The 15,678-nt window shown below is 45.1% G+C and overlaps 3 protein-coding genes across 20 annotated transcripts; 1 reads left to right on the top strand and 2 right to left on the bottom strand.

Annotated features, from left to right (window-relative positions):
* Window positions 1–492: 492 nt before the first annotated feature.
* rcbtb1 (regulator of chromosome condensation (RCC1) and BTB (POZ) domain containing protein 1) lies at window positions 493–9,246 on the bottom strand. Of its 18 annotated transcripts, none has more exons than XR_016497060.1 (13): window positions 8,518–8,940; window positions 8,401–8,430; window positions 7,470–7,704; window positions 7,139–7,289; window positions 6,825–6,991; window positions 6,082–6,240; window positions 5,833–5,940; window positions 5,528–5,670; window positions 3,252–3,667; window positions 2,948–3,074; window positions 2,617–2,768; window positions 2,358–2,488; window positions 493–1,853 (listed from the first exon to the last, which is right to left on the bottom strand). XR_016497060.1 is itself a non-coding variant. In XM_021608558.3 (13 exons), exons 2-13 carry the CDS (start codon window positions 8,415–8,417, stop codon window positions 1,713–1,715), a joined length of 1,725 nt encoding a protein of 574 aa, XP_021464233.3. In that variant the 5' UTR covers window positions 8,418–8,430; window positions 8,518–8,941; the 3' UTR covers window positions 493–1,712. The 18 variants fall into 18 exon arrangements, 12 of the variants coding, with proteins under 12 accessions (XP_021464233.3, XP_021464235.3, XP_090096264.1 ...); XR_016497062.1 differs by having other exon boundaries at window positions 7,470–7,689; window positions 8,518–8,933; XR_016497061.1 differs by having other exon boundaries at window positions 8,575–8,895.
* Window positions 9,247–9,447: 201 nt separating this feature from the next.
* Window positions 9,448–10,949, top strand: arl11 (ARF like GTPase 11). The gene is made up of 2 exons (XM_021608566.3): window positions 9,448–9,677; window positions 10,643–10,949. Exons 1-2 carry the CDS (start codon window positions 9,451–9,453, stop codon window positions 10,947–10,949), a joined length of 534 nt encoding a protein of 177 aa, XP_021464241.3. The 5' UTR covers window positions 9,448–9,450.
* On the bottom strand, window positions 10,476–14,927 carry ebpl (EBP like). The gene is made up of 4 exons (XM_036982666.2): window positions 14,240–14,927; window positions 14,088–14,157; window positions 13,628–13,766; window positions 10,476–11,706 (listed from the first exon to the last, which is right to left on the bottom strand). Exons 1-4 carry the CDS (start codon window positions 14,426–14,428, stop codon window positions 11,469–11,471), a joined length of 636 nt encoding a protein of 211 aa, XP_036838561.2. The 5' UTR covers window positions 14,429–14,927; the 3' UTR covers window positions 10,476–11,468.
* Window positions 14,928–15,678: the final 751 nt, after the last annotated feature.

Here is a 15,678-nt window from a genome sequence, read left to right as displayed (position 1 = left end):
AACAATTGTCAGATTACATCTGCATTCCACTATAAGTATGTCATTTCATTAATGACGTGATAATCTTAAGACATAAGGCCCGTGGAGGTGTGGTATATGGCCAATATTCCACAGCTAAGGGCTGTTCTTAAGCACAACGAAATGCCTGAACACAGCCCTTAGCCGTGGTACATTGGCCATACATCAAACCCCTGAGGTGCCTTATTGCTATTATAAACTGGTTACCAACGTAATTAGAGCAGTAGAAATAAATGTTATCCTACCCGTGGTATAGGGTGTGATATACCACAGCTGTCAACCAATCAGCATTCAGGGCTTGACCCTCCAGGTTAAAATAAAAATGGTATTCATTTGGCAAGTGTCTCTAGGATTAGAGAATGTATGTGATGGCCTCTAGATGGCAGCATAAGGACATGTTTGTAATTATCTGTCATTGCTCATGAATGTTCAAAACAATAATATATGAAGTCATTTCTAATGCATCATCCAGCATTGTATACAATAATGTAGTTTTGTTTATTTCAAAGTGGTTGCATCTCATGACTTGCAAGTCGATAAACATGTTGAGAATTGTGGCACCAATAAACTCTTTCCATCCTAAATAATTGTAAATATTTCAAACTAAATGTAATTGCAAAAATAAACATAAGCAACACTTTTTCTGAAAAAATAATACATCTAAGAGTACAATGCATTGAATTTCAATTTCAGTACAAACACTCGCTTCAAAGTAAATTAGAATGTAGTAATGAACGTTAAACCATTGAAACAATATTCAAAGCAGCAGAATGATTGGAAATGCTGGGGTGGAGTAATCTCAACCAAAGGAATGCAATAAGTAATAGTAAACAATGTAGATATCTATTTTTGTAAGAATAAAAAAAGTTCACACAGAGTAACAAGTTGTATATGTTCCAAATGTTTTGTTTTCTGTCTGGTAAAAGAACTGAAGAGTTGAAAACCAACTTCCTGCTCATTGTTGCATTGCATCACCATGTTCATCTCAAGTCTCGAGAATTAACGTGCCTGAATGAATAAATGACAAGCTCTGCTCTACTTTGTCAGTACACAGCATATTACAAATCATATTGAAACAGTCTTTTCCTCAAAACATCCACAGGCTCTGAACCATAAACCCTGTAAAATATATTTCTGGCCAGCTACATCCAACCTTAACAGTAGAGCAAAGTACACAACTTTGATGCAAAAAAATATATAATAATAATATGCAAATCGGGGGGGGGGGGGGGTTGACTGCCAGACATTGTCAGGCATGTAACCGTGTCCATCATAAGCTAGATCTATGGTTCTCCAATTAAACTGACGCTAAATGAGCAGTCTGATGCCATTTAGCAGGTTTGTAAACATGCAGTGACAGACAATGAACTCGGATGTCACTGTTTTGACTGGTAAAGGAACTTCCTCCCCACAGTGCCATCTGTCCACGTGGAATATTAGGTGCACAGGCAGGGACTGGCTTTGGCTTCTTTGGCTGTGTAACTGGAGGTGAGCCATAGTCACCAGATGAACACGCCAGACATTGTCTCAATGGATTAATAATATGGCAATTTAGAGATCCGGTTCAAGCTAGCCGTTTCCATGTTCATACCAATTCTTTCTTTGTCCTTTCTACCATGGCCAAGTAGTGTCAAGCCAAACCAGTTCATGCTAGCCCTTTCCTCGTCCTTCCTTCTGGGCTGGTTAGTGGTCAGTCAGTTTTTGAAGGCCCCACAGCGGCTGGCTCTGCAGATGAACTCTTTGAGCATGTTGCCATCGATCTGCCAGAAGGCTGCAGTCTGGGTCACCTCTGTCAGGTGGTTCACACAGAACTTGAAACAGAACTCCTCCAGGTCCTACAGGGAAGCGATCACATCCAGTCACAGTATGAACACGGGTACAGTATACAGCAGGTCAAAAACAAGCGGCCCAAAACCGAAGTGATCTTTTGGGGGCCCCTTAGTTTTGAGTCAGAAAAGACTGTAAAGTCACCAGGAATTCAGCAACGAACAAAAAAAACAGCTTAACGTAGGGTAATCAAGGTATCTTTGTTATTTTCAAATCAAATCTATGTTGGTGCTTAGTTGTATCCAATTTGTAGAGTACAACTTATAATTATGTTCCGGCACCCCAACCATCCGCTACGCATAAAAAAAACGGCCCGCGGCTGAATCTAGTTGCCTACCCCTGGCATACAGTACCTAAATATGTATAAGATGGAATACGAGGTCATCTGACTAATATGTCCATAATGACATGGCTAACGTCTCTCGTAGAAGCCAGCCTCAAGAGGCTTGTGGTAACCAGTAAGCATCGGAGTGGTTAACCCTTAGTAGTGACACAGTCACAGTGTGTCTCACCTCAGCGTCGTATCGTACGGCGGCAGAGAGCAGAGAGAAGGCGTTCTCCACGGTGATGCCTCTCTTGATGATGTGTTGACACAGACGTTTCAGACGGTTCTCACAGTAGGATGTGGCCAGGTCCAACAGGCCTGAAACAGAGACACAGTTTGTACACACAGCGGCTTTCCTATGGATGGACTTTAACTCAAAGTCATTTGTTTTGATTCTGGGGCCCCGTATGGATCCTAAACAGGATTCCTGCTTCAGTCCAACTCACCGATGGCATCCTCTGGGGGCAGGTCTACATTGTCAGTGTAGAGGAACTCCAAGAAGGAGCGGTAGACGGGGTAGGAGAACTGGTCGATCTCAATCACCTCCTTCATGTCCTCTGTCCAGTGGGACTGGAACATGGAGCGGAAGTGTTCACACCTGACAGAAACAATGATGGACACATGTTGCCGTGTTACGTCTATAGACAGGTTTTATTGTACCTGGTTGGTCCTATTGGAAAGGCTAAAACTAGAAAAGCTACATGTCTTAAAGAAAATGTGTGTGCTTGCTTCAGCAGTATAATAAAATATAGATTTTTTAAACTAAAATTCACATACCGGATCTTGAGCACGGCCTTGTGTACGTGGATGTATTTCCCGTCCACACTGAACTTGAGGTCGGCCGTCTCAGGGCTGTCGAACTCTTTCCTCAGAGACTGGGCCACAGTCAGGAAGTCATCATGCTCTACAACAGAACACAACGCCTTAGCTGGGAATTGTGTGTGTGTGTGTGTGAGAGAGAGAGGGTTATCCTAGACCATTGGTTAGGGGAACCTCCTACTTAGAGATCAGAAAAAAACACATAACCAAGTTACATACTGCACCTTTAAATAACATTTAATAAATGATGAAATTAACTCACCCATGGAGAGTAGCCGCCACATGACAGACGGAGTAGCGAAGCAGGCGAAGACGTCGTCAGTGCAGGAGAAGTGTGTGAGGTGTGGCAGCACGATGGACTGACCCCTACACTGGCCCCACATGTACACCTGGCCGCTCTGGGTCTTACAGGCAGATGTGTGTGTGGAGTGACACGCCGCGATCTCCACTATCCTGCTGGGGGGGGGGGGGGAGTGTGTTACACACACACACACACACTCACTCACTCACTCTACCAAGTAACGGTACTCTCCTGTGTCTTTTGACCGCTATAAGAAATTCTGTGATTCTTGAGTGCATTGTTTCTACACGTCTCCCTACTCTGTCTCTCTGTGCCACGCCTCTTCAGTGTTTTCCCTTGTCCTTTTGCTGCCTACGGTGGGCCTCTCTCCCTCTCCCCTTTAAGACGAAGACAGGAAACACAAAAAGAGAAGGAAGAATGACAGGACACTGCTGAAGTCACTGCTGTTCCATGAATTTAACTATATGGGATATACACTATGTACTAAAGTATCTGGACACCCCTTTGAATTAGTGGATTTGGCCATTTCAGCCACACCTGGGGCCTCCCAGGTGGCGCAGTGGTTAAGGGCGCTGTACTGCAGCGCCAGCTGTGCCATCAGACACTCTGGGTTCGCGCCCAGGCTCTGTCGCAACCGGCCGCGACCGGGAGGTCCGTGGGGCGACGCACAATTGACCTAGCGTCGTCCGGGTTAGGGAGGGCTTGGCCGGTAGGGATGTCCTTGTCTCATCGCGCACCAGCGACTCCTGTGGTGGGCCGGGCGCAGTGCGAGCTAACACAGGTTGCCAGGTGCATAGTGTTTCCTCTGACACATTGGTGCGGCTGGCTTCCGGGTTGGATGCGCACTGTGTTAAGAAGCAGTGCGGCTTGGTTGGGTTGTGTATCGGAGGACGCATGACTTTCAACCTTCGTCTCTCCCGAGCCTGTACGGGAGTTGTAGCGATGAGACAAGATAGTAGCTACTAAAAAATACAAATAAATTGGATGCCACGAAATTGGGGAGAAAAAGGGGTAAAATTCAGAAAAAATAACTGGCAACCTGTGTTAGCTCGCACTGCGCCCGGCCCACCACAGGAGTCGCTGGTGCGCGATGAGACAAGGACATTTCGAACAGCCACACACAAGCCTAAGATCACCATGCGCAATGCCAAGCGTCAGCTGGAGCGTCATTAGACTCTGGAGCAGCGGAAACGTGTTCTCTGAATCACGCTTCACCATCTGGCAGTCACGTGGACGAATCTGGGTTTGGCAGATGCCAGGAGAAAGCTACCTGCCCCAATGGATAGTGTCAACTGTAAAGTTTGGTGGAGGAGGAATAATAGTCTGGAACTTTTTTTCCATGGTTGGGGCTAGGCCCCTTAGTTCCAGTGAAGGGAAATCTTAACACTACAGCATACAATGACATTCTAGACCATTCTGTGCTTCCAACTTAGTGGAAGGCCATTTCCAGTTTCAGCATGACAATACCCCCAGGCACAAAGCGAGTTCCATACAGAAATGGCTTGTCAAAACCCCATCGAACACCTTTGGGATGAATTGGAACACAGACTGCGAGCCAGGCCTAATCGGCCAACATCAGTGCCCGACCTCACTACTTACCCAGCAGGTTAAGATAATTAACGTAGCAGGTTAGGAGTATTAGGTTAGGGTTAGCTAAAATATTATACTTTGACGTCAATTTGACAAACTGTATCCTGTCTAGCCATGACCGTATTCCATGGACATAGAAGGTTGCTGGTTTTATTGTGCCCTCTGTCTTGTAGCTTGATCTCAAGGCCAGCCTGAGGCTCATTCAAGAGTGTTTTGACATGTTACACAACGTTCAGAGATAGAAATGAACATGACAAATGTCCACAATCTATTCCGAATTAAATCCCAATAACTGGTTTGCATGTTTTCAGTGAAAAGTATAGGCTTGTCAAGTGTCAAAACCATTTGTACCCCAGCCCACAACATAATTGCCCCCTCTCTCCCCTCCATTCTAGTTTTGCTACATTGTGACAGGGACAATGTAAACTCAGAGACAGATTATTCTAGATCTGGTGTCTGAGCCAATGTTTGGACTATGCAGTGTTACGGTATGGACAAACACTGGATAGAATACAACAGAGAAGACGAAGAGAAAAGAGAACTAACCATGGGTCTCTGAAAGATGACAATATCAACTGGGGCTTTTAGTGGGCAGTAGCAGCCACCAGAGTTACATCTCAATCCTGTGAGTGTGTTCTCTCCCTTACCTCTCCTTCTCAGCCATGATGTGTACAGGACTGAGCTGGTTGCTCTTGTTGCCAGTACCCAGCTGTCCGTAGGTGTTAGCCCCCCAGGCATACAGCAGGCCCTCGTCGGTTAGAGCCAGGGAGTGGGCGTAGCCTGACGCGATCTGGAAGACAAGTCCTTAAGGGTTTTACACAGTGGGAGTGGACAGCAACAAGGCTCTGGGCTCAATTCTGTTTTGTATTAGTTTGAGTTGAAGTAGACATGAGTAGATGATTCAGACAGAGACATACAGGTGGTAGTAGTGTACACTACTGTCCAGTCTTACTTGTAGTACACAGAGACCCTGGAGGGCTGCCAGGCGACAGGGGGTCAGCTGGTTACCGTTGTTGCCCACTCCCAGCTGGCCATTCCCATTGTATCCCCAGCCAAACACCTGCAACACACACAGGCCACGGTAGTCAGCAATATCTTCCTTTATGTACATGTTGCTATATAACATTTTGCTTTGACTTTCTCTGGACCGGAGGGAACTACACAATATAAACCCATCCTTCCCAAGGGCTTGGTCTCTCACCTCCCCATTGTCGAGCACAGCCATGGAGGAGGTCTGTCCACAGGCGATGCCCATCACCACTTTACCCTGCAGGCAGTTGGTCACCCTGCGGGGGGTTGGCTGGTTGGCTGTGGCACCTGAACCCACCTGGCCACAGTTGTTGTAACCCCACGCAAACACCTAGCAGATAGAATCATATACACACCGACTGTCAACCCTATACACAATCACACCTCGTGACCAGTGATCCTAGGTAACCATGATATTAGGTAATGTTGTAACTACCCCTTTACAGTGCTGAGTAACATATTTCAACACATCCAAGATAGATATTTAGGGCTACTTTTGGAAATCATTAGTCATTTCTACATCAGCTCTTCAATCGTGGGTGAGACCAGGCCAGCGGGCCTGGGTTAGATGCAGCCAGCCTGGACACAGTGAACTGAGATAATACCTTCCTAACCTGCTGCTGGGACAAACATAAACCACTTAAAGAGACAGACAGCCAAGACAAGTGACCACTGATCAGCCCTGGTTATAAAACTTGAACCTGACAGGGTTCCATAGTCCACTCCACACACTGACAGGCTACACACAACCTCCTCCAATACTCCACTCATGTTCATCAGTCTTTTTATTCTCTTGAACATTATGTACCTAGCAGTAGCACTGTAGCAGTAGCAGTAGACACTGACATCTTGAAACGGGCTTATTTCAGGGTTACAAGTGCATGTAAAAGGACTTAAACAAGAATTTCCCCTCACCTCTCCATCGTGTGTCAGGGCCAGAGAGTGATGTGACCCACAGGCCACTTGTGTTATTTTCTTGTTCTGCAGGTTGGTTGAAACCAGGATGGGTGACACCCCCTGGTTGGTGGTCCCGTTGCCCAGCTGGCTGTATCCATTGTGCCCCCAGGCAAACAACTCTCCCCCTGAGAGACAAACGCACCAAAGTATAACAGAGCTATTTAAGTAAGCAGCACTATGACAATTATACTGGCTTTTGGTAAAGTTCTAGTAACGTGCCAACGTTGCCATTTGGTGGTGGTAAAAACAAGTAAGGCAAGTGGGCAGCATACCTTCTGTGGCCAGTAAGACGTGTGGTCCACTGCCATAGCTGAGACTGACCACCTTCTTGCCTCGGAGGAAGTCTAGTTTCTTAGGGACCATGGTGCTCTGACTGTCTCCTGTCCCCAGACAGTTACTGCAGTTCAGCCCAAACACAAACACCTACAGGGAGATCAGCGACAAAGATGAAGAGAAGTCAGGGAGAGGATGCCATTACATGTAATTATATTTATTTAACCAAGAAACTCCACTCAGTAACAATTTCCACTGCTTTCCAGAGAGTTCTGCACTACATAAAAACTATAAAGTTATTCTATACAATCGAGACACCCCCAGTCTCACCTCATCGTCCTGCGTGATGTAGATAGCTTCGTTGGCCGAGGTTCCGAAGACACAGGCCTGCCTGATGCGGGAGACCTCCTGAGCCCCCAGCAGGGTGAAGAGGGGCCACTTCCCCACATCCACCATGGCTGGGTACCTCACTCTGGCTCTCCGCGGTGGGGGGGTCGGGGTGAGGACGGGGGACACAGGGGAGGGAGAAGCAGGGGCTGTGAGGCCACCACTGTCCCCGCTAACACTGTTACAAGACAACCATCAAAAGACAGACACGTACAAAACACTGTGTCTTAGTCTAAACCTCAGTGGTGAGGCACCCTGGTTTCAATTAAGGTATTCATAAATATGTTAATATTTGCTCAAAGGCTTGTGCAGTAAGTTAGACATGACTTCAGGACTTTATAATGCCATCTCTGGATGCTCACGGTGATATCGACATTTTTTTTAAATAGTATTGGGCTATACAGACAACATGCAGATGGAGATGGAATGGCTACTTTATTTGGCAAACGTTCCCATCCAGATCTTTTAACTGTCTCATACAGTTGGTTAAATAATTGGATGACTAGCTAGGTAACATTAGCTAACTACGTAAGTACGGTACTGCAGATCCAACGCATCTCTGGCCATGCACTCTGTTTACCATTGGGATTACAATCGTGAATCTCAGCCACAACAAATGCGGCATCCATTAGCCTCCTAGCTGGCTAACAGTAGTTAGCTTACCTTGCCAGGTAGCAAACTAGCTTGCGACATGGTAACGGTCACCTAACAGTGACTGGTCAAGCTAGCAATGCACTACGTTGAAGGCTGCACCCATGGCAGTCTCCCTTTGCTGTTTACCGTTATCTGGCTATCTACAAAGCAAGCTAGCCTAGCACCTAGCTGGATAGATTCAGCGCTGACTAATAGCTAGCAAGCTGTAATGTTACTGTACCTAAAGCATCGCTCCATATCATCAAGAAAACTGAGGAAAGAAACAAGAAAGACACATTTAACAGCTCGACTATTAATAAACCTACCTCAAGTAAATATGATTTGAAAGCACGATTACCAGAATAAAGCTGTCACTTCGTTGTTGTCGTCGCTGATGTAAGGATACCAAACGTACCAGGCAGCAGCTTTGAGTTTAGCGATAGTTTTGCGCTCGAGCCCCGTCCAAATCTTTGGTCCAGATGGACACTCTGACGTTATGGGCTGAAAGAAGGTGCGCTTGGTTTAGGTCATCAGCGGACTCGGTGGGCAGAGTCCACGGTTGAGAAGATTTTAGGACAAATGCGCCTAGCCTGGGTGCTAGTCTATTGTTCTCTTGCCAACTACTAACGCAATAAATGGGAGTTAAGAATAACCATTTTCAGCCCTCTGGTGTTTAATAATAATAAAACATAGGCCCAATTAAAATAAAAAACATACTTTCTTCCCTTGCGGTAATAATCACCCCACTGCTTTCACCAATCAAACCCTAGATCTGCACAATGAGGGAGGATGCATTAGAGTATAGAGAAACTGAGAAAGCCTGTTGGTACAGCCTCTAAAAGAAGAATGTGAAAAGACTGGTTCTCATGTGACCATGTTTATATTCTGAAACTCAAACTCAGTTTTATTCACGTTGAGTGAGTCTCTAGTCACCGGAGGGCAGCAGCAAGTGAGCACACCTGACGCTTTCACCGAATCTCCTTTTGTTGATGTAAATCAGAGACTACCGAGGAAGACCCAACAAACCAACATTGTTCAGAAGCTGTGGATGGACTTCCCAGATGAGCCCAGGCCCATCAGAACCGTGGGAGTCCTCTTGATGTCCCTCTTGGATAGAAGCAGCCCCATGACAGACACACTTGGCTAGGCAAAGCAGGGTCTGATGTAGAAGGTAAATAGGAAGTATGGCCTATTTAACGCACAGGCCCACACCCCTGCCTAGGTGGGACTGCCGTACTTCCTATTTACCTTCTACATCAGACCCTGCTTTGCCTAGCCAAGTGTGTCTGTCATGGGGCTGCTTCTATCCAAGAGGGAAATCAAGAGGACTCCCACGGTTGTTCTGATGGGCCTGGGCTCATCTGGGAAGTCCACCCTGCTCTTCAGGTTCAAGACAGGGTTGGTGATGGATACTTCCCCCACCTTGAGCTTCAACGTGGTGACCCTGGATCTGAACAAGAAAATGGCCTTGACCGTGTGGGATGTGGGCGGACAGGGGGAGATGAGGGCCAACTGGAGGCGAGTTGTTGGTTCTGTGCTATTCTATTTCTGTTTTAGCCCAGTACTACGAACATCTCATTCCACTAATCATAATGCCTGTTATTAGACTGAACAAAAAATATAAACAATTAATTTTACTGAGTCACAGTAAATCAGTCAATTGAATTAAATAGGCCCTAATCTATGGATTTCACATGACTACGCAGGGATGTGGGCCTGTGAGGGCATAGGCCAATCCACTGGGGAGCCAGGCCAAGCCAGTCAAAATGTTTTTCCCTGCACAAAAGGGCTGTATTACAGACAGTTTCATCTTCTGTCTGGGTGGCTGGTCTCAGACAATCCCGCAGGTGAAGCCGGATGTGGAGGTCCTGGGCTGGCGGGGTTATACGTGGTCTGCGGTTGTGAGGCCAGTTGGACGCAATTTCTCTAAAATGACGTTGGAGGTAGCTTATGGTAGAGAAATTAATATTCAATACTCTGGCAGCAGCTCTGGTGGGCATTTATGCAGTTAGCATGCCAATTTCATGCTTCCTCAACTTGACATCTGTGGAATTTTGATGTGACAACTGCACATTTTAGTGGCCTTATTGTCCCCAGCACAAGGTGCACCTGTGTAATGATCATGCTGTTTAATCAGCTTCTTGATATGTCACACCTGTCAGCTGGATGGATTATCTTGGCAAGGAAGAAATACTCACTAACAGGGATGTAAACACAGTTGTGCACAAAATTTGAGATGAGGCTTTTTGTGCGTATGGAAAATGTATGGAATCTTATATTTCAGCTCATGAAACATGGGACCAAAACTATGTTGAGTTTATATTTTTGTTCAGTGTAGTTTAATCAGGTGTGACAGTTAAAGTCTAGAACAAATAAATGCACATTCTGTCTCCGGTCCCATGATCAGGTTGCTAGAGTACTGGAATAGAATAACCTTTTATCCTCAACTAATGACTTGCTAAAATTGCAATATCATTAGCTAGACACTACCTGGAGGGCTGTAAGGCTATGGTGTTCGTGGTGGACAGTAGTGACCGGGCCAGTATAGGGGACTCTCAGAAGGCTCTGAAGAATGTTCTGTCCGACGACAACATGAAGGGAATACCTCTGATGGTGCTGGCTAACAAGAAGGACCTCCCCAACACCATGAACATCAGAGAGGTGTCCAACCAGCTGGAGCTGCCCAGCTACAAAGACCGAGCCTGGCAGATCCAGGCATGCAGCGGCCTGAAGGGAATGGGGCTCCAGCAAGCCTTCCTCTCTGTGGCCAAACTCATCAAGAAGAGCTGAGAGGAGACACGTCAGTGGAGATATCACTGTGTGAGAGACACTTGACAAGTCAGAGATACTGACTATATAGTGCACTACCTTAAACTAGAACAAAATTAAAGTACCTCAGCAGTAGTACACTATAAAGAGAATAGGGTGCCATTTGAAATGCAGATTATAACAGAACAATGATTGTGGAAGAGCCAGGATTCTCAATCCAATTATGAACTAAGCACAGGATCCATATTTGGGCATTTTGATTGTGCAATCAACATGGTTGAGATTTAACACTTAGCAGGCACATTTAACTGCTGTGATGTTAAGGGAGACTGGAGAGTATTGTTACACTGTGGAGATGTGGGGAAAGAGCTAGGGAAACTAATATTTTTGTTTGCAGATACATCACTATTTATATTAATGATAAACTAATAAAACATGCTAAACCTAATGTCTGTCTGCTAAATGGCATATTATTTGTGCGAAGCCAGGCTTTTGGGTAGTGGGCGTGCCAATGCCTACTATGTACATACAAAATAATGTCTATTTCTGCTTCTTCGGGGCTTGGTAGGAGGGGTGAAGTCGTTTGAGTGACAGCCATGATTGCCACAACAGCAGTCCAGGTACCACCACCCACACCCCATTGAAGAAGACCAGGTAGATCCATAAGTAGAGCCAGTGGTTTGTGTTGAGGTTGGGGCTGCCTGCCAGCCAGTCTGGACAGAAGGTCATCCAGCCTCCGTACAACTCACACACACACAACGTGATCTGGACAAAGTGCCTGAAAACAAACATGGAGAACTATTCACCCGGAAGGCCAGGCTGTGCAACAACAAAACAAGCTAAAAACACACATTGACCATTGAGATTCAAAACAAACAATGACACGTTTACTTATGTTGATAACCAACTTGCGCCCAGGCTATATTTTCCATGTACAGTGCATTAGGAAAGAATTCAGACCCCTTGACTTTTTCCACATTTTGTTACGTTAAAGCCACATTCTAAAATGGATTAAATTGGGGGGGGGGGGGGGGTTCTCAGCAATCTACACACAATATCCAATAATGACACAGCAAAAACAAGTTTCACATTTTTGCAGGTTTGACATGTATTAATACCTGAAATATCACATTTACATAAGTATTTAGACACTATACTCAGTACTTTAAAGCAACTTTGGTAGCGATTACAGCCTCGAGTCTTCTTGGATATGCTACAAGCTTGGCACACCTGTTTTTGGGGAGTTTCTCCCATTCTTCTCTGCAGATCCTCTCAAGATCTGTCAGGTTGGATGGGGAGTGTCACTGCACAGCTATTTTCAGGTCTCTCCAGAGATGTTTGATCGGGTTCAAGTCCGAGCTCTGGCTGGGCTTCTCAAGGAAATCCAGAGACTTGTCTCGAAGCCTCTCCTGCGCTGTCTTGGCTGTGTGCTTAGGGTGGTTGTCCTGTTGCCCCAGTCCTTCACCCCAGTCTGAGGTCCTGAGCAGGTTTTCATCAAGGATCTCTCTGTACTTCGCTCCGTTCATCTTTCCCTCAATCCTGACTAGTCTCCCAGTTTCCGCCGCTGTAAAACAACCCCACAGCATGATACTGTGAAGTTTCCTCCAGACGTGACGCTTGGCATTCAGGCCAAAGAGTTCAATCTTGATTTCATCTGACCAGAGAATCTTGTTTCCCATGGTCTGTCCTTTGGGTGCCTTTTGGCAAACTCCAAGAGGGCTCCATGTGCCATTTACTGAGGAGTGGCTTCCGTCTGGCCACTCTACCATAAAGGCCTGATTGGAGGCGTGCTGCAAAGATGGTTGTCCTTCTGGAAGGTTCTCCCATCTCCACAGAGGAACTCTGGAGCTCTGTCAGAGTGACCATCGGGTTCTTGGTCACCTCCACGACCAAGGCAATTCTCGCCCTGATTGCTCAGTTTGGATGGGCGGCCAGCTCTAGGAAGAGTCTTGGTGGTTCCAAACTTCTTCCATTTAAGAATGATGGAGGCCACTGTGTTCTTGGCAACCTTCAACGCTGCAGAAAATGTTTGGTACCCTTCCCCAGATCGGTCCCTTGACACAATCCTGTCTCGGAGCTCTTCGGACAATTCCTTTCGACCTCATGGCTTGGTGTTTGCTCTGACATGCACTGCCAACTGTGGGACATAGACTGGTATGTGCCTTTCCAAATCATGTCCAATCTATTGAATTTACCACAGGTGGACTCCGATCAAGTTGTAGAAACATCAAGGATGATCAATGGAAACAGGATGCCCACGGAGCTCAATTTTGAGTCTCATAACAAAAAATCCTTACGTAAATAAGGTATCTTTTTATATTTAATAAAATGTTTAAAAAATGTTTGTCCTGTTTTTGCTTTGTCATTATGGGTATAGTTTGTAGATTGAGGGGAAAACAGTATTTGATTTTAGAATAAGGCTGTAATGTAACAATGTGGAAAAAGGGGGCTGAATACTTTCCAAATGCACATTACATCTATGTATATGGTAATAGGTCATTCAACACATCACATGCTGAAGACAGCAAGTCAATTTACATTCTTATAGTGTCTAATGGGATGTAAACACTTGTTTGTGTAATGGGACAATTCTGTATATAATTAGTGTTCTCTATAAAGAAATATGGTACCAATATAGAAATGGCATAAAGCATGAGAAAAGCCTGACAATGAAGCATATTTAGTACCAGTGTTCCTACCTGTAGTGTTTGTCCTTGACGATGGCATAGACAAGCACCAGCGCCAGGATGCCGTCCAGGACCACCGTCAACAGCTCCAAGGAGACGATGGTGGGGTCAGAGTGGAGCCAGCGCTCATCTGCCTTTCCATACTCCTTCCCTACATGGACAGAATATCTGTTAGAGCAGTATCTCAATATATTCCTGGGGGACCCCAGGGCCAGAGGGTGCACGTTTTTGTTCTACTCCAGCATTAACAGTGATTGATATTCCATTCCTGTATATTATTCAGTTTAATGTGAGCATTTTAATACTATATCCACTAGATGTCTCACCACAACCAGGCTCCAAAGCACATCTCAAACACACATTGGTAATAATTTATATTTTGCATGATAAAAAAAAAAGTTAAATACACAGTACTATAAATCATTTTGTTTAATCCATTTGTTTTTTATTGCAGTCAAGGTAGCCTACTTACAAAGTTCAGCAAAAATATTGTCTGAAGTTGCCACGGTTCCAACAAGTGACATGTAAACAAAAGGTCCTTCCTGTAAGAACAAACAGTAGAAAGAGTCAAATAAGAGCTGCAAATTAACTTTCTATGTTGACAACACCTTCTCACTCACTCACCAAAGTAATGTGAACAATTGCGTCGTAGAAAAGCCACACGAGCACCCATCTATCAGGTCCAGTGCATTTTCTTCCCCATATCTGCGCGAGGATGTATCCCACGACGAACTGAGTGGCGCAGGCCAGCAGAGAATAAACCGTCACTGGAGTAAAGAGAGATTGGGTTTCTTTAAACGCCGTCGATACCATTTTCTCAGAAAACTCGACTCAAACCATGCAAATTACTCTTTGAATTTGCAACTATTGTCTCGTCCATAAAGCTAGATAGATGACTCATCTGTGCCATTTTGCGTCTGCCTGCCCTGCCGATGCTGTCAATCTCAATTTTGAAGTAATACATTTTCTTCTTCATGATTGGCTGATCCGTCCGGTTGGACATGACGCTAACAGAGTCACCAGTCGGGATCATTCAATGAAGTTGGAAGTCCCACCCAGTTGACTTCATTACAATGGTGGAAGCCCTCAATGGCGCTTCCCATCCTAATGTTTTTTTTGTGCCACTAGAGGCCTCTATCCTTCTCTATGGTCTTGTCCCAAATGGATTCCGTAGTTGTCTCCCCCTGCCCCAGTGTCACGCTGTGAGAAGTACATGATTGGCTGTCGGATAAATCTCTACACTTCTAAGAGAAAATGAAGGGGGAGCTGAAGTTGGTGAACCGGAGACGAAGCGAGTCTCGACTCCGCCCAAAATCTGTCTGCGTGAAAATAAGCGTTTAAGCAGACCAAGTGGGGCGGGGGGGGCAGCAATGAGTGTCGAATCTAGTGAAGATACAAGTGAATTGCTATTTTGATAGGTGAGGCTTATTTGATCAAATATAAGTTTCATAATACTTAAATTATTAAGAGTGTACTGATGTCCTGCACGTGACATTGCGACGATTTTTCTATCGGTTGTGCCAGTTCTTACGGGTATCTGCTCTCTCATTGGCTAGAATATTCCCATCTGATCTCGCCTGCCGCATGCCTTTCGCCTTTGAGAAATTGTTAGAGCGGTCAGTCGACCATCTTGCCACGCCGATTGTAAAATCAACCAGGAGGAGGTCCGAAATCAGGACCTTGGACAGCAGATTGGACAACGATTGACAATAGTATAAATAAAGAATATTACATTTGATTAGTCAAACTTTATACTGTTTGTATATCGTATTTTACAGTGGTGTAAAGTACTTAAGTAGTTTTGGGTATCTGTACTTCACTATTCATATGGACTACTTTTACTTCACTACATTCCTAAAGAAAATAATGTACTTTTTACTCCATACATTTATCTCGACATCCAAAAGTACATGTTACATTTTGAATGCTTAGCAGGACAGAAAATTGTCAATTTCTCACACTTATCAAGAGAACAACTCTAGTCACCCCTAATGCCGATGATCTGACCTACTCACTAAACAAATGCTTAATTTCTAAATTGTCTGAGTGTTGGAGTGTGCCCC

Source organism: Oncorhynchus mykiss, chromosome 7 (genome assembly GCF_057628025.1).
Source record: "Oncorhynchus mykiss isolate SJ-2025 chromosome 7, ASM5762802v1, whole genome shotgun sequence".
In the NCBI taxonomy this organism is placed as follows: domain Eukaryota; kingdom Metazoa; phylum Chordata; class Actinopteri; order Salmoniformes; family Salmonidae; genus Oncorhynchus; species Oncorhynchus mykiss.
Note: the sequence above shows the minus strand (reverse complement) of the source record. Positions and strands in the feature narration are given on the sequence as shown.